General features: G+C 39.1%; 1 protein-coding gene across 1 annotated transcript in view; it reads right to left on the bottom strand.

Annotated features, from left to right (window-relative positions):
- The window catches only part of LOC142946746 (homer protein homolog 3-like), a 40,622-nt gene extending 20,858 nt beyond the window's left edge, over nucleotides 1–19,764 (bottom strand). The window contains exons 1-5 of the mRNA XM_076088229.1: nucleotides 19,492–19,764; nucleotides 8,367–8,523; nucleotides 6,671–6,802; nucleotides 5,857–5,964; nucleotides 934–942 (exon numbers count right to left, since the gene is read on the bottom strand). Coding sequence (XP_075944344.1) covers nucleotides 934–942; nucleotides 5,857–5,964; nucleotides 6,671–6,802; nucleotides 8,367–8,523; nucleotides 19,492–19,496 — 411 coding nt within the window. The 5' untranslated portion in view covers nucleotides 19,497–19,764. The remainder of the gene's footprint in view (nucleotides 1–933; nucleotides 943–5,856; nucleotides 5,965–6,670; nucleotides 6,803–8,366; nucleotides 8,524–19,491) is intronic.
- Between the last annotated feature and the right edge of the window lie 1,690 nt (nucleotides 19,765–21,454).

Raw genomic sequence — 21,454 nt, 5'->3', positions numbered from 1 at the left:
AAAGCAAACACTGAAAGAAAGTCTCCTTTTTTTAAAAGCATGCAGATGAATTAACTTGGGCACATTTCTTTATCCAGCGTCGTTCTTCTTTCTGTGTGGTAACCTAAACCTGAACTTGTCAATGACCGAGTGCCTCACTGAAGCAGTACAACCCTGCACTTATTCTAGGAAAAGCTTGCTTTATTAATTTGAGTAAGCCTGAGTGTATTCCCCTGCACTCTGTCCGACCTCGTGGATGAATATGGAAATATAACACACAGCCGAACAAAGTGTCCAGAGAAAGGAACCCGAGAACGGGAAAAATCAAAGTCAAGACAACTCCAGTCCGGCCCCAAAGCCAACGGATCGGCTGTGCGTATCTCTGAATAATTCATACTGTGGATCATGTTTAAGTCATAAATGGGATTACAAATTTACAGCAGTTTTTCCGTATGTTGTTGGCTAACAGGCCGAGTGGAAACAAGGCAGACACTCAAGAGCACAAGCCTGCGACCAAAGACTAATTAGGCAGAGTTCAAAGGAATTTTCGCTCTTAAAAAGGACAGTTCTGCGTGCCGTCTGTTCTCAGGGGATATTCGAGGTTATCATTGAAGTCTGCCGTCTGGATCGTCTCAATTTTGGGGAAGTAAATTCAGATGAATTAATCTTAATGTTGCCATATTCTGTACATTTTCGATAGACTGTGCAGACTAAATTACATGTTGTGCCGTGGTTGCCAAACCTTTTACTCTTTTGTAGCAAACACCAGCTGTGCTCTGAAGCTAAATTTGCTCTGAAGTCAACTTTGATCAGACTCCAGATGAATTATTGAGCATGATAGTCCATGCAACGCTGAGACGCATGACTATGAACACCGCAGTCCCTCAGACAAAAGAAGATGGTTGTCTTTGTATTGTTTTTGGATTGTTGGCTGGAGTGTGTGTTTTTACGCACCTGGGAGAGCTGAGGGATAGAGATGTCCCATGATGCATCAGGGAAAGGGAGAGGGAAGTGCCAGATGAGGAGAAATAGAAAAAAAAAGTAGATCATAGATAAATAAAACCATGCCATTATTTTGACAATACATACAGTGATGCCCAGTTCATGAAAGCTTTACCATTCACCAAGTGTTCAACTTTATTTTTTTGATCTTTGTTTCTGCACAGGTATTGATTCATTTTTATTTCTGGTTTGTTTGGAGAGAACAAAAGAAGAAGAGAGTCATGAGGAGGAGCAGTGACTTAAGGCTGAACAAAAAAAAAAAACAACTGTATTGAAATAAGAAGAAGAGGTCACAGTACCGTCCCTGATGTTTGAGTGACATGTGATCTCTGGGAAGAGAGCAGTAAGTGAGCTTAGTATCATCGATAGAGACAGAAAAAAGATGCCCATCAAATAATCTTTTGTTTTTCTGTTCTTTATCTAATCATCAAAACATCCACATGAACACTATCTGCAAAATAAATGTGGATGTTTGTGTTGTATTTCAACAACCCCAAAGTTACTTTTAAGTTGCTTTGGGGTTTGGAGGTTTGAGAGGCTTGCTTAGAAATCGATGGAAATCCCAGATACTTGAATATTCAACGGCTTTCCTGAGAGCTGATGTCTCTGCACCACTGTTCATCTTAAGTACATCTATGCTGTTTACTTATTTATCTGAGCATCAGTGCATTTGCGCCTTTAGCTTTATAAAGCCTCTGTTTCCAGTTTTCACTGAGACACACACCTGATTTATTTATTCATGTGTCCATGCATCAGAGGTACACGCTTACGTTTCCCTTGAAGCACCTGCCCTGCCGACTAAACAACAGACACGGCTCAAAACACACACGCACTTCTTTTTAGCCTGTTTTAATGCCAAGTCTGTGGTTTAAAATATTGATAAGTGGCATTTCGGTTTGCCTCTCAGGCTCTGCATGGATACCATGTACGGCCGGAGATAGCAGAGGAAAAAAGCTCCAATCAGCAGGCGCAAACAAATGACAGCTGTTACCTGTCAGATGAGGGAAACAGCTTCTGTGTTCTGCTGTGTTTACACTGCTGTTCAGAGGATTTATGGGCAGAGATCTCATCTCTTCTGCACTCTTTTAGACAATTATTCATTTCCAACCTTTGTTTTGTCTGACAAGCCCGGCGAGATGAGCTCATTAACACCACATGTCATGTTGTGTTTATTTGAAGTAACTTTAAACTGGATGTTATTCAACTCTATTAACTGAATATAAGACGAATGTTGTTTCAATAATTTGTTCATACATGACATAATGATCCTGGAATTGTCCATGTTTAGGCTTAGTTTATTTATTTTTCGTAGTGTGTAGAATTTAGGGTGGATATATTGCCAGAAATGGAATATAATATCAAAGGTGCATAATACAAGATTATAATAAAAAATGTATATATTCCATAAATAAAATTTCATGGCATAAGCATGTTTTGAGTCTTTGTACTTGTCAGTTCTACAATGCACTCTATATTGCTCTGTTTACCACTCTTCTTCTTTATCTCACTGAACTTCACCATCTCCTCCTCCATCTCATCTCTGAGCTCTGCAAATATGCCTGAAAGCTGAAGCTTTACTGCATGCTGATCCCCTGCTGCCATCCACATATCAGAGGCAGAAAATGTGCTCTGTAAAGCTCGAGGCTGCACAAATACACCTCTGCAATAGGGTGGATGGTTACTGACCAGCTAAGTGTGATGCAAAACCTACAGATACAGCAGAGGAAAATAAAACAAGACTAAATACTGCAGCTCCCCTCCAGCATATAAACATTTGCTGTAGTTTCATCAGTGTATCGTGATGTAAGGTTTGCATATTTAGCCGTGTATTATTACATTTTCTTCCTCTACCTCCTGACTTTCTGACTAACATTTGGTAGCAAGAGACACTTTGGATTTTTGTTCTGTTCACTAACATTTAACTCAAGCTATTTGTTTTGGTAAACTTTGCAACTTCTACTTCTACACAAATGAGTTATTTTTAATATCTTTGTTCTGGTGTTTGTGGAGAGCTTTAAACAGTACTCACAATCTGGTAAATGACAGCCACATCATCCTTAATGGAGCTTTCAACTGACATTAGAGCTGCAATCAATACTTGGCTGTAGTTCATACGTACAATAACCTCGTGTACTCGCACTCCATAACAACTTTGACGGGCTATTATTTCCATATTACACAGCTTCAGAGAGTCAGCACTCTGGTGTTTTACAACGTGCAGCGGTGAGTCGGAGGATGGGATAATAACCACGACAACACCTCTGTGTTTACTGCCCGACACTAAATCAATGACTGCTGTTTTCTAGAAATACGGCTGCTCGTCCGCTTGCGTCTGACCTTGCAGCTTTATCCAGGTAATGTTATTGTCTGTGTGTGTGTGTGTGTGTGTGTGTGTGTTTGTCGCAGTGCTCTGTGAGTTTTGTTACCTGGTTGCCATGGTAACAGGATGTAACCCCTCTGCTTGCTGACCCTGACCTCTATTTGTGCAGTTTGACTCTGCAAATCACACCGAGGGCCTGAATTCAGCGGTTTCATGTTTCATTTCCTCACTGCATTTTTATTCATCAATCGTTTTCCATTCTTGTTCCTACACAAGAACACTAGGGTTTCAGAGTACTGCATATACGGTTACATCCTACAGCAACTCTTCCCTGCCAAAGAAGAGATATGTAGAAGCAAGAAATTAATTTTGCACATGGGAAGAATTGCAATATCGTCATACAACACATGTATGAAACAGGATAATTTCCTTCTTAATCGATTGGTTACAGTTTTATGAAGAAAGCTGTGTTTTACAATTGTTCTACCTTTTTTATTTTTTTATTCATTACCTATTTTGTTTTCTCCACTTTTCTTTTCTTCTGTTTTTTACTGTTATATTTCCATTCATACTTTTTCCACTATAAAGGACTTGATAACAATGTTGATTTAAAAAGTGTTACGAAATCCAATTTATAGGAGCTTCCTGGTGGTTAAGACGCTTTCCATGTGACGACAAAGTCCCCAATTTTCTCTTTTCATAAATTTACAAACAGATCTCAAACTAAGCTTTTGTCATTAACTCCCAGTGTAAAAAGTTAAAGATAGGATGTTAGAGCGATCAAAAAGAAAGTAACTGATCAATGTCAAATGCACTGAGCGATTAGCAAACTGACCCTTAATCTGATCTGAAGGGTTAATATTAAACAAAATAAGACACATTAAAAGCAGGCAGCACAAAGGACCTTTGAATCAGCTCACATCCGAGTGTCTCAGAGCTGAGGTTGGCACCGTGACTGCAGTCTCTCAGACCTGCTGAGTGGCTCTTTGTTAGGACTACACCCCAACACACACCCACTCGAGTTCATGTCACTAATCTGTGTCACTACAACAACCAAACACACTCTTAATGCTAATACTTGGCAGAACTAACTAAAAAACAAGACTAGTATAGCAGCTCCTAAGCTTCTCAAAAGTTAGCCATGTTTGTACAATTAAATCACTGCCTCCCAAACCGAGTGTGTGCTAGTTGTTATTTTTGGTGTTGTAAATCTCGAAAGAAAACTCTGTCTTGTGATCTACTTGGCGGCTTATAAAAGGTGCGAGAAAAAGGTGCAGGATGAAAAGTTTCCACCGCTGGCAAACTTTCACTTCTCAAACTGAACCTCAGAGTTATAAAGTCCACCAAGAAATCATGGATGCTGGCAGGATAAAAGCTGGCCATTGTCCTTTCAGCAGCAGCAGCAGCCAGATTCCCTTCAATTATAGATGATTCAGCTCTCCTCCCTTCTTCCAACTCCATTTTCCTGATCCCTCATTCTTCTTTCTTTCAGTCCCAGCCATTACTGCCCCTCCAAACACCTTCAGCCCCAGCGTCCCTTTCAGCCGCTCATCTCCATTTGCCATGCATGAAATATTTGAATGGAGTTAACCAATGGGAGAATAACTGAGCAGCCAGATGGGGTTATATCCAATCCCTCGTGATTCGGTATACGTTTAAAATAGAAACGAAGCCACTAAATTCATTGGCATATTACTGCTCCGTTCTGTCGTATTAGCCTGGGAGTCACAGACACCATCACGTCTCTTCACCATCCTGAACTTGTTGTCCATCCTTATTAAAAGGCCATGTCTACATTTTTTTTTCAAATGTTTAAAAATGTGTTTTCTCTAAAGTCTGAACAACAAACCTTTGCACTGCGAGCTTTCAGATTTTTCTCATAGAATAAAACCAGTGGTTATTCAACCCTAATAGCAGTGCCAGTTCCTGTGGTGGTGTCCGCACACAGTGGACAATTTGGGCTCCTTGTACTGGTCACACCAATAATAAAAAAAAAATCCTATTGCTGATTACTCCTCATAACACCTAATTCAGTAAATTGGAATGAAACTATCCTCGATTCAGATAGTGTTGGTTTTTAATTTCTGCCATTTCAGAATTCTTCCACCCCGATATAATGGGGGTGAATGAACCTTATTTGTGGTGCTCAAAGCATCTAAATACTGAAAATAAGAAACTCTACAGTAATGTGTCTTTTCAGAAACAATGTCCAGATTACTCAAAACTAATCCACAACCCCACCCCCCCCCCCCCCCCCCCCCTCCGTGGACAGTTTAACATTTTCTTTTCCTTTCAGAAGAAAATAGTTCCCACTTTTGTCTTTTGTGGATGTTTTCAGATCAGCGAATAGAAAAGCTTTCATGAGGTGATTTATTGTTATAAATCGGCATAACAAAATGCATTTATTACTATGTTAATTTCCCCTTATTATTCACGACACAGATTTGATTTGTCAGTATATTTGAGAATATGGAGCTTCCATTTTCTACCTGGGGAATGCTACAATCAGCCAAACTAACTAAGAAAACATTTAAGAAAGTAGAGCAGCGCTTTACCTCTGGAGCTGCAAAGTTAAGCGCAGGGTTGGCCAGTTCAAACCTCTCCTGAGATTTCTCTCTGGCCAGACGGGCCGCCTCCTTCACCTCCTTAAACTGCTCTGCAAACTGCAGGTGGACACAGAAGACAGAAGTTACACCCTGTATGCTAAAACAACCTTAAAACTCAAAACACACCATGTCTACATCATCCTTACATCACTGTTTTAAAACTTCAGTTGGTACTTTTACATGACAACTTCATTAAAAAACAGAATAAACTGTCTTGACTTCTTGCCTGCCGTATGCATCATGCAGCTTCAATCTGGAGTTACAAGAATATTTGTTCCATATATTGTTGAGGTGCTGGACCTCTGACCCCTTTTTGTTCTTTGTAATTTCAACATGTAATTATCTTTCCCAATGTATTATTTAGTAGCTTTATATATACATATATAAATATCAAAAATAAAATATGTTCTCTGAAGGTTGTTTTCTGACAGCAAAATATATTATATACCAAATATATAAGTATTGCTGATTAATAAAATAAATATAATATTAAATATCATGGGAAGAAGTGTGCGAAAACCTGTGTTGTGTTGTTGAGGTGTTTTGTGTCTCTGCGTAATCAGACACTGACAGAATAAAAGACGTGTTAATATGAATCAAAAATGGGGGAAATGGGGCCTTGATCATCATATCACTGTACTCTCCTGCTCCATAGTGCCTCTTTTTCCACCTAACCCTCTCTGTGTAGTATTGAGTAAATGAAAAAACTCTTGTAAGTATTGTATTTTAATGTTGTCGAGGTGTGTGTGTGACAGATGTTTACCTGCTGCAGCTGCTGCTCTGTGGAGAAGCCCAGGCCATAGACGGTGTTGGCCCTGCTGTCTGCCCACTGGCCAAACTTTTGGGAGGTTTTGGTGAAGGTCATGTTGGGGGTGATGGTGCTGTTGATGATGGCCTGACACCACAAAGAATAAAATAAGTAATAAATAACATGAACACTAAAGTAGGTAAATGATCCTGCACAGAAATACACGGTATATATATATATATATATATATATATATATATATATATATATATATATATATATATATATATATATATATATATATATATATATATATATATATATATATATATATATATATATATATATATATATATATATATATATATATATATATATATATATATATATATATATATATATATATATATATGAAGGTGGAACAAGAACTGCACTGGAGGGTGTTCAGACAAAATCTATAGGGGGGTCAAGCCTAAAATATAAATGAGGTACAGATAAAAGAGAAACATATTGGAATATTATTATATTTCATTTGCTACGAAGACAAACTTATTTGTTCACTGGAGCACATTTATTATTCATATTTTGCATTTTCCTTTAACATTTGTTCGTTAGTTTTTTTAATCAAATTGTATATTTCCTTTAGCACTATTTACAACCATCTTTTTATTTCACAAATGTCTCAAGGATTTGAGTTTAAGTAAATCCACAACTACAGTAGCTGTGATGAAGGTGCATTGACTATAATTCTGCTCAGGTGCTGAACTTGCATGTACTTGTACGCATGTATCAAAATGAGCTTCTAAAAAGAAGCTCATTCTCAAGAACAAAATTCACAATATCCAGAATCATTTGCATGCACTTGACCAGAAAATATGCAGATTTGTATCTGATGATCAAGAGGCCAACATTTCACTGTGAAGTAGCACATTATAGCAAACAGGCTGCTGTTGGCTTTGAGTTCTATGCTTTTCTTTAGATCATTAGCAACAATAAATAACACTGCTAAATTAATACCACTAGTCACATTTAGATTATGTAGTTGTCTAAATCTGGAGCCTTTGCAGTTGTGTGACTTACAGTTAAAAAAAACATTGTGCAGTGTGCGTGCAAAGAAAGATATTAAACAGCCAGGCCAGAAAAAGAGCTGAGTGAAAAAGCTTGTTTGGTCTGTTCTGAAATACTCTCAAGTTAACAGTCTGATGAGGTGGATTTGTTACCAGATGTAGATTTCTTTGGCGTCTTCTCCAAAAGACTCAAGTCTCAGGGTGCTAAATTGGCTGATAACAATAAAGAGTTTTTTTATTTAGTTGCCAACACGATAGGCTGTCGGTGTTGAGAGTCCTGTGTTTTACTGTTCTTATGGATGCGTTATTACCGATGTGGGTGTGTTATAAACATTCCGCTGACAATGTGCAACTTCGACTAATGCATCCCCACCCATAACAGCCACAACCAAATGGAAAACAGATTTACTTCCCTTTATTTGAAGAATCTAAGGATGGGGTGCACAGTAAAATGCAAGTCAGTAGGATATGATACTCTACAAATGAAGAGTCCCTACACTAATGTAATACTAGTACCATATGAGGAAAATACTGTTAACTCACCGTCTTGACCTAAAACCAAATAACAAAATGTGTGATGTGAACGTATGAAGCAGCATTTATACACGTGTATCTGTGCAGTCATGTGTGTGGTGGGTCCCCACCTTGGTTCCACCAACGCTGATGATGCGGTATACGCTGCGGCTGGCATCGTAGAAAAAGGACACCGTGACAGCGTGTTTGCTGGCTGGCAGCCAGTTGCGTTTTGTGGCCGGGTCGATCTGGAAGACATGAGCTCTGGCGCTGAAGATGGGCTGCTCCCTTTATAAAAGAAAAACACAACAGAACATATTAACTTGTATTCAGTAGTGCTGTTTTCCATTAGTTTGTGTTATTATTGTCCCATGAGCACATTGGACCAGTCGTAATCTCCCAGCTGAAGACTTCTCTATAAAGACAAAGACAATGGGGTGTTTGTGTTAACTGAAACTTGTTTTGTTGTTTTTAAAGTTAATTTGTTATTTGTAAAACACAGAAATAACTAAAGTGTTCTGAGGAAACAGACCAGTTTTTGTATCTAGCACTTATAATAAGCTTTTAAGTGCTGCTTTATGAAATAATTAAAGGCAACAATGATACAAATTTAATTACTAAGTTATCCTTATGAGCTATGCAATCCAACATACTTGGACAATGGAAATATCACACACAGGAAACCCTTTATTGGTACAGTGATCAAAGCCAAAAGGCAAAAACATCTGTAACCAATATTGAAAGTAGCTATACAATATATAATCATTATTAGGGATGCCCCCCACACCCGGTTCTAAACGGGAACTGGTTTCAAATGAGTAAAAACCTGGAGTATTGACTCGCAAACCTCCTCTCTCGGTCTCTGTGTCCGTGTTTGCACAGAGTCGTCGTTTACTCTCTGACACACACATCGACTCTGTTCTCAACTTATGGAGGTAAAACCATAAATTTACCAAAAAATTTGCCAAACAAGCGTATAACATAAATCTGCAGAAATGCAGCAGACCATCTTCGTCCACAGCAGGTAACATTAGCGATGCCATACGGAGTTTGCCAATAAGAATAGTCTAATTAATGAAAGCTAATCAATAAGCCAATTGTTTAGCTGCGAATGCATTTTAAAGATTTTGGAACGTCTTGTATTGCTGCTCAAGAAATACTATTTGTATACATACAAAAATAATGAAGCAATGTTGATTCTTTATGAATCGTCTTTTTTCCCTCACAAAAGAACTGATAAGAGTATCGCTAAGAGTATTACTATCGATAAAATCCTACCGATACTCATCTAATCATCATCTTGTTCATCTGTTTGAGTGTGAACCAATGACTGGTTTGGCACTGAGTGTACACTGATGAAGCTATAAATAGAGACACAAATAATACATTTAATTTCCTAATATTATTGTCAGGAACCTTGAGGTCATTGATGTTCTCCTGGTGTAATGAAGCTGAAGATTTGCTAACCGCCAGCAGTCCAATGAGCCATTCTGCTCTCTTTGAAGAACCGTACACTCGCTGTGATGACTAACAGTGGATAGAGGCTCACAGGATGATGAGGGACTACGCGGGCACTTTGGCAAATTCATGCAACATTACATAGTTAATAGAGTTTGCACAATGTCAATGTATGCAATGGGCCGTTCCCATTGCAAGTCAATTATATACTGGCATTAATGAGGATAATGCGTGTGGGGAGGAGGCTCTGTTCTTTGTGTTACCAAGATAAATAACATTTATATAGGTCAGCACTGTCTATATGAAGCATTGTTCCCACTGGGTTTGGTTGGAATTACTTTAAATTTGCATACAAACAATCGTTATTGTTTCAACACAGATTACTGAAACTACAATAGACAATAGCAGCCAAGGAAGCAGATTGTGGTGTCCACATTGTGGAGCATCCAAGGAACATTTCCAGAGTGGATGCGCCAGATTAAAAAAAAAAAAAAAAAAAAAAAAAAGACACTGCGTTCAGAAGAAGGAATAAAGTAAAACAATTTGCACAGGACGACAGAACTTCTGGGAGCGGGGGAGATGTGGTGAGCGTGCGCAAGAGCAGGAAAGTCACCACAGTCACCAGATACCACAACGCTGGAGTACTGAGAAATACAAAGAGCTTTCCATGGCAGTGATGGGCTTAATCAGCACGATGTGAATTCGTTTGGCAAGGGCTTGAATGTAGTGGACATTCAATTATATGTAAAAGTCCCACACTCCAGCTTTAATAAGGACTAATGAATAATGACTGACTGCTCATCAGCCCCGAGCCATCACAGCAGATCACACAGAAATGAATGTACCATCATTCATTTGGCCCGTCTCCATGCTGCTCTGTGAACAGCCCGTTAAGATAATCAGCTCAGACAGGATGCGTCACGTTGAGGTTTGATGATATGAGCAGATTAAAACTGGATTAAACTCCTCCTGAGGTGAGGGTGAGCAACCACTCCCCAGCAGCTAGACAGCCACTGAAGATTCGTCTAACATACTGCGGAGTAGTAAAGAGGAGTGATGTCGGTACTTTACACACACCTGATGCAATTAACATGAAACTGTGTGGTCCTTAATCAAATCAGATGTTGTGGGAGTAAAAGCCTGCATGACTAGAAGAAGACAGCTACTCATATCCGACAACCTGAAGAGCTTTTCATTTAAGCGGTCAGACGACCATAAATAACCCCACAGGAAGACAAGATACCAGATTTATGTTTATGATAAAAGAGCCAGATGTGATCTGAATACCTCAGATGGGGGTGCAATAGCAATACCAACATGAACATGTACAAAACAGTCAAATTATTGGATCATTTCGTAACATCAGGGCACAACGGAGGTCTGTTAAGCTCCATAATATTGTGTTTTTCCTCTTTTTCTCCACAAAAGACAATGTTTCTATCTGTGAGATCTTACTCAGGCCTCATTATTTAACATTACAATGTACAGTAAGCTATTTCATTTAATTAATAGAAAACAATGCATCATATTTACTTTGGTTTTAAATGTTTTTGTATATTTGTTTATTTAAAATCTTAATCTGCAAAGTAACTTGTGACTTCAGCACTCAGAATAATGTGTCAAAGCAGAAACGACATCACTCTGATATGGAGTTAAAGTAGAATTTAAATAAACAAGTAGGAGTACCTGTAACTTGTATTCAAGTGTAGTATTTGTAACTGTAGGCTACAGTAAATCTTCACACATCAGTCAGCGGGTACCCACCTCCTGCTGTGAGCCAGAGGCCTGAATCCAGTGAGGGGGTCATCTGGATCAATTATTGTCAATCTATTCCAGGTCAAATAAACATGGGCCCACCACCCCCCACCCCTCTGTCACTGTACACACTCATTGCTACACATCCATGCGTGAGTGGAGGAATAACTGAGTTCAGATTACAGCTCAGTAATTAAAGAGGTCAAAAACACCACAACATGTTTTTTTTGAAGCGTAAACAGTTTCAACTAAAAAAAAAAAAGGTCAACATTTGACACCTCCATCCCATCAACATGTTTTCAAACAGAAGTCCTCTTTGCTCTCTCAGTGTTCACCATTTTACATCAGAATTAGGGTTGCATAATAATATTTATTTTCTCCATTATTTTATTTAAATATCAATTGTTTGGTTGATAGATTGTCAGAAAATAACAAAAAAATGACACTCACAATTTCCTGGAGGCCAACCACCGCTCCACAACTCACAGGTATTTAGTTGATAACATCACACCAAACAGAAGAAAAGCAATGGATCCTCTCAACTGATTTGCTGGGACTAGGCATAAGTAATGTTCGCCGTCAAATAACTTGAATGATTAGTTGATTATCAAAATAATTTTCTCTCTAATTTCTACGTTCTCTATGATGCAAATAACAGCTCTTATGACAAAACATTTAGAAAATAATTATCTTCATTTTTAAACGGTTATAGTGCCGAAACTAGAGATGTGCTGAAACCAATGTGAGTAAGTTACCCGAGAGCTGGTTTTGTTAGAGAAACTAAAAGAACAGCCACTTTCTCATCCAAGAAGAGGAGCTGGTTCTCCTCGGGATTTGTAATATTTGTATTCAGGGCCAGAGTGGTGGAGACAGAAAAGGCCGACCGGTTCTACCTGGGACACAGGAGAGAAAGCTCTGCTGGGATCTCAAACTTTACTTCACACTGTGATGGTTAACGTTAAACTGTATTGTCAATCTGCAGTTTTAATTATTATAAGCTGTCAACTTTAACTAGCTCTCCTCCTGCCGATTTCAACGTGGATTTGTTGTTCACAATGTAGCTTGTCAAGGATCGCTGACTAGAAGGCATTAATGCAGATCTCCAGATCGCATATCTTTAACTTAACTTTCTTCACACAATGAGGGTTAATCTGTGTAATTAATCTGTGTTTCACATGACTCCCTGGTCATTTTCTAGATCCAAAATGCTCACACCGAGAGCAGTTCCCTCTGATCGTTTTTACAGAACACACACACACACACACACACACACACACACACACACACACACACACACACACACACACACACACACACACACACACACACACACACACACACACACACACACACACACACACACACACACACACACACACACACACACACACACACACACACACACACACACACACACACACACACACACACACACACACACCTCTTTTTCCCAATGTAGGCTTCAAAGCGTGGCGCTCTTCCTCGTGGCTTGGTTTATATCCAAGAGCATGTTTAGGGGAAGAGGAAACAAAAATGATGACTGATTGTGATTGATTATTTCATATACCAGAGAAGCAATCAATCACTCCCACAGAAAAAATAGCCGACTTCAGTTTTGATGCTCATAATCTCAATATAGTTAATTCAACGTCAAGAAGAACTTTACAAACATTGACAATAATGTAGTTTTGAAATAATGTCAATAAATCGATTAGTCAAATGACAATTGAACAACAGTTTTGATTACAAATTAACTATTTAAGTAAAAAGTTTGAAATCTGGATGTCTTTCATGACCTGGACACTTACAATGGTCATTTTTCATTAGTTCCTGAGATTTTTAGCACTAAACAATTCATTTAAATTATGACATAATCTAATATTATCTAATATACTAATCTAATATACTGCTCCCTATATACAGGGATGGGTCAAATGCAGAGGTCAAATTTCGTGTATGTGTATATGACAATAAAAATGGTTTCTTCTTCTTTTCTTCTATCATACCGCTGTGTGCTAAAAGTCAAGTGAATTCTATTTAAACCCCAAATCACAAATTTTCCTTGAGGGTCTTTACAATATGTAGCGCATCAATTTAGAAAACTACCCTCTAAAAAAAAACAAAAAACTTTAACCTGGAAAAAAGCGGCAGGTAAAAGTCCGTCTTAAAACAATACTTAACAATAGTTGACTTATTCAGACTGCTGAAGCCTCATATCAGTCTGTGTATTTTATCCCCCATCCCTTTCATTAAAAACGCTTTAGATGGGGATCTTTTTATGACCAATGTGGACAATAGGAATAATAATAAGGACCCAAAAAACATTGTAATGTATTATGGACATGTGTATATGGTTTTAAAACAGACCTAAATATGACCCTATCCTGAGCTGCCAGCTTTGCAATATTGCTCTTACACTGGGGATGTGACATTGTGAAGACTGCAAATGGTCTTATGTAATGTAACACCATTTCATTTCTCTTTTCAGTCACCTCATGAAGGTGTTATGCAACAACTCACATTTTTCCCCATTCAGGTTCAAGTATCTGTCGAATTGAGAAGAAATATATAGATGAGAAGGTGAGAACGGGGGTTATCTATAGAAATATTAAAGCATTCACAGAAACTCGTGTTCAGCCTGTCAGGTTGAACAACACGTGTTGACCCATAAGCCTTGAAAAATAAAGAAGAAAAAAAAAAAGTTGAATTCAGTCTAAATGAGAGCATCAGCAGAGCATCATTTTTCACCATCTGTGCATTAAGACAACACAAAACTGGAACTCTGCTGTGGTTTTACATCCTGGGGACTTCAGGGGACTGCACTGACAGAAAGAAAAATGGTCTTTCTTCTTTTAGGCAGTTTCTCTTTAAAGCATTTCTCCTTTATGAGTCTGCTTCCTCTGACCTCTGAGAGTACACCCTCGTGTCCACATTCCTGAGCCAGCGAAAGTGTCTGGTCCAGTCCAGCAACATGACACGCTACAATGCATACCGAAATAGCACAGCGAGGGTAAACGCCAACTTAAACTGAAGCCGTCCAACAAGTTACCATATCTGCATCACAAACCACGGCCCAACATATATGCTGCCAAAGTTGTCACACTAGTAAGCTTTGTAAAAAAGTAAAACAAGGATTATGGTTTTTCAGAAGATGCGGAGCATCTTACCAAACAACTTTTACACTGCACAATCACAAGCCTTTACCTGGCAAAACACCAGACATGTGAACTCTGGTTCTGTTTTAAGACAGCACAACACTTCAATTATCTGAAGGTCAACTGTTCTGACTGATAACTTACTGCGGTCTCACGCTGAGAAGGTGACACATAGCTGAAGTGTTTTCTGTATTCAGGACACGAAGGTCAGGGAGAGACTGAGAAAACGAGACGTTCCTTCATCTCGATCACGCAGCGCCACTATCATTACTTTCATGCCAATAAAACACAGTGAAATGAAGTGAACAGAAAGAGAGTTAGCCGAGATGATTATCAGCTATTAAGAAGCTCCTCTCCCCACAGAGCAGCTGGTTTCTCCTTGGCCAGTGGGAAGGCGCAAACACTGAACAGCTTTTATGGAGTTATTGCTGAAGATTAACCGATTATGTTCCCTCTAAAACCCAAATTTAGTGATCATCTGTGCCCATGGCCCTCTTATCTTATCTTATCTCAACTAGTGCAGTGCCAAAATATGCCTGTGCTTGGACTTGTGCTCAAGAACCGCTCATAGAAACAACTTCACACTCTACACTGCGCGTCTTTGGGTCCTCAGCAATACACCTGCCATGGCATAGTTGCGTCACGCACCCAGATCCTCCGAAACATCAGTGAAATATACTCTGGTTCATGGGAAAAAACACCAGGGGGCAGATTTAATTGTTAGGCAAGACAGGCAACTGCCTGGGGCCACCAACTAAGAGGGCCCCAAACAGTTTGAGATTTATAATTATGTTTAGATATGAACATTATTGAATTATGTTACTATTCTAAGTCATTGTACGCTGAAATAACTAAAACACCGCCAAAGAACTTTACAAATATGCAACTCAACTGTACACTACGTAGCGTGTACTTCTTGCCTTAGAGGAAAACATTGTCGTACTACATTTAGCTGACAGAGAGACGTTGCTGGTGACATTAAAAATTCAGAATTGAATCACAAATATAAAATAATTTAAATATTATTCATTAAACTATCTAGCATCATATTAGAATTGAAAACTGCACCTTAAACAAGCGTTAAGTAAATTTAAGCACAATGTGTTGATAATGCTTCTTTCACTCTTGATATATAATTTGAATTCAGGTCTTTAACTGGACATGATTGTGAGGTAACGTTGCTTCTACTTGTGCTTCAGAGCAAAACATTGTAGGCTATTAGTACGTATAGGCTAACGTCACCTGACAAATATATGTTGCTGGTTACTTTACGGATCAGATTTTACTCACAGAATTTAAATAGGATTCATTACTATTCATTAAATGATCCAGCTTTAGAACTGAAAGCTCTACATCGAACACACGGCTCTTAACATGGCGACGGCTGACAGCGGCTATCAGTAACGATGCTAACAGCCGGACAAAGAAAACAACAGTAACGGTGATAAGAAAGCTAATGGCTGAGCAGGCTAACAACTAACGATGCTACTGCTACTAACGTTAGTTTATGTACTTGCTTTATAGTTAGATTATATGGTCACTTGAAGCAGTCCAGCATATTTGCTTAAATTGATAGACTTGCACGATTCTTATATTTTCGGTTTGTATCCACATGGTTGAATGCACTTATTCTGAGACACTTTGGATAAAAGCGTTAGCTAAACAATTTAATGTAATGAGTCTCTTGAGGATTTCCATTTTGAGATTTTATACTTTCAATCCACTGCATATCAGGGGAAAACACAGTATTTTTTTACACCACTTCTGATGGTTGTAATTATTTTGAAAATCACGGAATGACATGCAAAACATACCAACAACTTGTAAAATACAATGCACTGTTAAAAGGTTTTAAGAATTCAACAGTGGAGCTGCAATGGAGCGACTGACAGGAGACGATACGATGAAAGAGACAACAGACAATGACAGCAAGAGGAGGAGAGCGTGCTGAAAACATCTGCACATCATGACAAGCATGAAACCTCCCCCGGGTGAATCAGATCCTACAGTTCACAGTATCCGGTACTGAGGAGAGAGAGACATTACAGTGATGTGATGAGGGTGGCTTTTGTTCAGTAGCAAAAGAATGTTTGATGAAGAAGGGATGGGCGGATTGATCCCCAAAGTGTCAACAGTACAAGTACTGATGTTGTATTCTTAAATATACAACAGAGCATTTTGTGTTGGCTTATACTCAATTTCATGATTTTAAAAAAAAGTTGGCTTTTCCATTAAAAGTTGCCTTGTACTGAAATTTTACTGTAATTCAAATTTCCTTGTTTTTTTTTGCCAAATAATATCTATATTCACATAAAGTCATAAATTCTGAATGAGCTTTTGCTGATGGAAGGTACCAACAACAGTCATCTGATGCTCAGTATCATTTGGGAGGAGATCAAAAACTAAACTTGAGTTTATCGCCCATCCCTGTCATGCAGAGCCACAACACAGAGACGGCGTGTGTTTTTGTACCTCTCTCGATGTACCGGGAACATTTTACAGCTCACAGACAACTCCTCTGCAGCACAAGAGGAAAGAGGATTCAAGTTACATAGTAGAAATACCTGTTTATTCAGTGAAGTCCTCATGAAGAGGCTTCTGATACCAAGTGCTAAACCAATAATAACCTCAACTAGACTGAGGTTAGAAACAATTCAGTGTAGGTCAAATGTGCTTAATCAGTGAATAATCTGTTCAGAGAAAATAACCTGAACCACAGCCTTTCATTGACAAAATAAACTATACAAATATCGCGAGTAGCTCTTAATGGGTCGACAAGGTGGTCTCGATCCAGAGGGTCCTTAAATGTGATGAAGAAATGCAGCTTGCTTTTATAGACATATGTGGAGGACACCTCTGATAAATCATTCGCTGCTCTTAGCATGCCGTAGTCAATTGCAAGTGTTTATTTGGTGCATTCAGGTGCACCTCTTTAATTCAGAAGGTTGTAAATAATGAACGCTGTCAGAGGCTTGTTACAGAAAAATATAACATCCCTATTAAATCAAGACTGTCTCTCCTTCAAATGAGATATTCCCTTTTGTACAGCGTTCATGGGTACGGTAACATGGTTAAGTACTTTAACACAAGCTGTAGACAGCATGAGAGCACTTATGCACCTACTCACACTCATTATGTTTATGGACCAGAAGTGGCTGTTAATCAAAAGTCTCCTGCTCCCGGTGCTCGCTTCCTGGTGCATGCCGTCTCCATCTGTCAAGGGTCGTGCAGGTTCCTGTCTCAGTGTGCATCGTGGCCCTGCGACTACATCCATAACTTCCTCCAGGGGTCCTTGCCATGACTTTCATTTGGACCAGGTGATTGAACTCACCACAGAGTGATTATGCAGAGTTGATCTGCGGCCCAAATTCTGACAGCGTATGAGCAAGCAATAACACACTGGACTGCAGATGTTACGGAGCAGGTAGTGCCAGTCTGACAGAGATATACTATGTGCTGATACCACGTGGTCTGTCCCATACATGTAGACTATATATCTGGGTCAATGGATTGAAGCTGGGAGGTTAGATATGAAAACATTGACCTTGTAGTGAAGTTAGAGGTTGCTCAGAGACCCATTGACAGATTTGTGCTCAGGTGCACAGTGCAAAGAGCAGTGTGTTGTCAACACACAGTAAAGTACTTCAGTCTCTGTACATTTGGAATATGGAACTGGACAGATATATTCCCAGTAACCTGGAACACTGTGGTATTCATCATGTGTTTAAGTACATCTATACCCATGCTTCATCTACCACTTTGTTAGTTAGTTTGAAATTTTCCTTCACAAGTTGCTGAGGGCCACCTGAACACACCATTAGCTTCCGTTTGTCTCATTTGAGGAGACGTATAGGTTCAGCCTGATCTTAAGGAACTTCCAAGGACACGCCTTCATGGCCTTTTGAGGGATCCAGGAACCGATTTGTAGCAAACAAGCAGGTGAGCGCCAACATTATGCTGCATCACTGTGCAGTTTCAAAGGTCTGAAGAATTTGGAAATCCCAATGAATCCACTTTAATTTTTCAACACCACCATGTCAGTAAATACACCATAGGAGTATAATAAAACCGCATTTTACAAGCAATGTAGGCATTGAAATGTGTACCGAGGATGCTTTAATACTATTCACATTCAGCCATTTGAGTGGCATCTCAATTAAAGTGTCACTAGACCGGCCTAGAGGGGGGAGGCTGACAGCATGGATAGTAATGCGAGGAGGGTTCAGGTGTGTCTGAACCAAACTTAAGGCCTGCGTGTATAATTCAACACACACAGCTAATGAGACCGAGCACAGCTTGACACCCAGAGCTTCCCAAAGCAAACCCACCCATGATCCCCTGCACAGCAATCGACCTGGAAGTGATCCAGTGGCAGCACCAGTGTGTGTGTGTGTGTGTGAGATACAAATAGTAGAGGAATAGAGAACAGGAAATCACAGTAATTTTGTTAACTGCAGGATGCATGAGTAAGCTGGTTATGTCTTTTTTCATATGACTATAAACTGATTGATCATGCATTTTAAATTGTCTGTGTATCCGTCAGAGTTAAATGTGATGCAGACATGATCTTTCAGCATGTAAATTTGACCTATTTACGGTCACACGTTATTTTGGTATAAACAAACGTCAGACTTCCCACGGGTTCACAAATAAAGGATTCCTCTCTCGGTAATGGCTTTCAGAATGTACACAAAGAAAATTACGCAGTGTCAGATGTGAACTGATGGTAATATTCTGATTGATTGACTTAAAAAGGAGAGGAAATGTGCTATTTAGCTCAGAAGTCACCGCGAAGTTCACTTTTTAAGCAGTTCGCCATTTGAACAAATCACTTCCAGACAGCAGGACTGGGCGATCTGAACATTTCAGACACAAACGTCTAACTTACCCCATGCTCCGAGGATCTGGATGCTGTTTGAGGACTAATTCCACTCACCACCACTCCACTTTTTGTCCTTTTCTCCTCGGTTTCCAAAAGGATTAGCTTTCTCCCCGAAATCCTGGACTCAACTTACATTTCCGAAAAAAAAAAAGACAAATCACTTCCGACTCCAGACTCCCCTGTTTCCTCTCCAACTGTACTCCTCTCTTCTCAAGTCAGTTGTACTCCGGGCTGCCTGTCTTCCTTTGTCCGCGGGTTTCCACGCCGAAAAACACCGCGGATGTGTCGTCCCGATGCGTAATTACGCACCGTGAATCGTTTGGCTCAGTCCTGCAGGCCGGACAGACAGAGGAATGTCGATAAAAGTCGGGCAGCAGAGTGCTTTTGGCTCAAACCTCGTCCAGGACTTGTGCTGCGCTCCCTTCCCGCCTCTGTGCCAGATCACACTGGGATCCAATTCAACTCTCTCAGTGGGACCGTGGAGCCTCTTAAGCGCCATCTGATGGCCACAAGTGAACTACAAACCCGGCCCCTCTGCCTCTTATCCCCACTCTCCACTTAAATGTCAGAATGTGAAATAGTAGGCTACATGTGGAAATGGCCTGCGGACGTCTTAAAAGCCCCCTCGGTGCGTATTTATGAGGTGCAGCGTAATAAAAGCTTGAAGCATTTGAAATTACTGGTGGAAGAACAGAATCCAAATGGTTGTTGAAAATTAAAGCCTCAGCAAATAATCAGTCAGATGTACAATTCTGCACCCACTGACTGTGTTGATCTCACGTTAAATCAGATACTATTCTATATTAATCTGTTTATAAAGAGCTATATTGTAATCCTATCACATACTATGATGGATACAATCTAATAAATCAACAGCAAAATAAATATATTGCTGTTGATAGGATAAGAAAAAAATATATGACTGGAAATCTGCCACAAAGCTACATTAAATTGAATTGTGCTACATTTACATTAAGTCCCTATGGAAATATTATGCATTAGTCTAATGATTTTATTCATTAGGCAGAGGAGCATATTTCATAGCAATGATTATGTCATCAAATGACTGCAGTCATGTGTTCATCTCACTGAAAATCCCATAATACTAAGGATAGCAGATGTATTTCTGTAAACAAAACTGTAGAAAAACTCCACAAATAGGATCCTTAAAATATCACACAGAACATCAAACCAAATCAAAAAGTAAAAAAGAAATACGCTCACAACCAAAGTGCTGTACACTGAAAGTCATGGGAATACAATTTGATTGTTCCAGCATATATAGTAGTATATATAGTTTATAAAATGATTTGCATATGTCTTTTCTCAGTTCACTGATTCAATTTCATAAGATTTATGAAATCTAATTCACCGTTTTATTAAGCTGCATATAGGTTTGAACTTCTTTACAAATCTGACTTGATCTAACATGTTATAGTCAGAAACATAAACAAGCATTAACACACACATGCACATATAAAATACAAAATCCTGTACATTTTGACATGGTATGGAATATATAAATTGACCCCAGATACATTAAATATAGAATAAAGATATAAAAATGCCATAATGTATAGTGACAATTACAGTTCAAGTTATTGTAAAGTGCAATTTTGAGAATGTAAAACTTCCATTGAGCTGCTAATTGTCAACATGTCATCCATTTACTTCTTGTTAAAGCTCCACAACTTTCCCTAAAATCAGTTGAAAATCACTGCAGAGTCACGCAGAGAAAAGGTTGCATTTCACCTCATTAATTCATACAGGCCTTGGTTTGAAGTCACCCCTGATTCAAAATAAACTACTTATTGCATGTATACGGGGTGAACATGAGAAAGCGGAGCATCAAATGTAGTGGAAGAGCCATGGGGGCAGCTCCTGTGCACTAATCGTGCTGCTCAGTGGCCTGTTACAGCGATGCAGCTGACTGCTGCTCTGTGCTGCAGGGAGGCATCAGGGAACATCA

Source organism: Anarhichas minor, unplaced genomic scaffold, assembly GCF_050575085.1.
Source record: "Anarhichas minor isolate MPS153535 unplaced genomic scaffold, ASM5057508v1 ptg000010l, whole genome shotgun sequence".
NCBI lineage: Eukaryota > Metazoa > Chordata > Actinopteri > Perciformes > Anarhichadidae > Anarhichas > Anarhichas minor.
The sequence above is the reverse complement of the archived record's forward strand: the minus strand, read 5'-3'. Positions and strand labels throughout refer to the sequence as shown.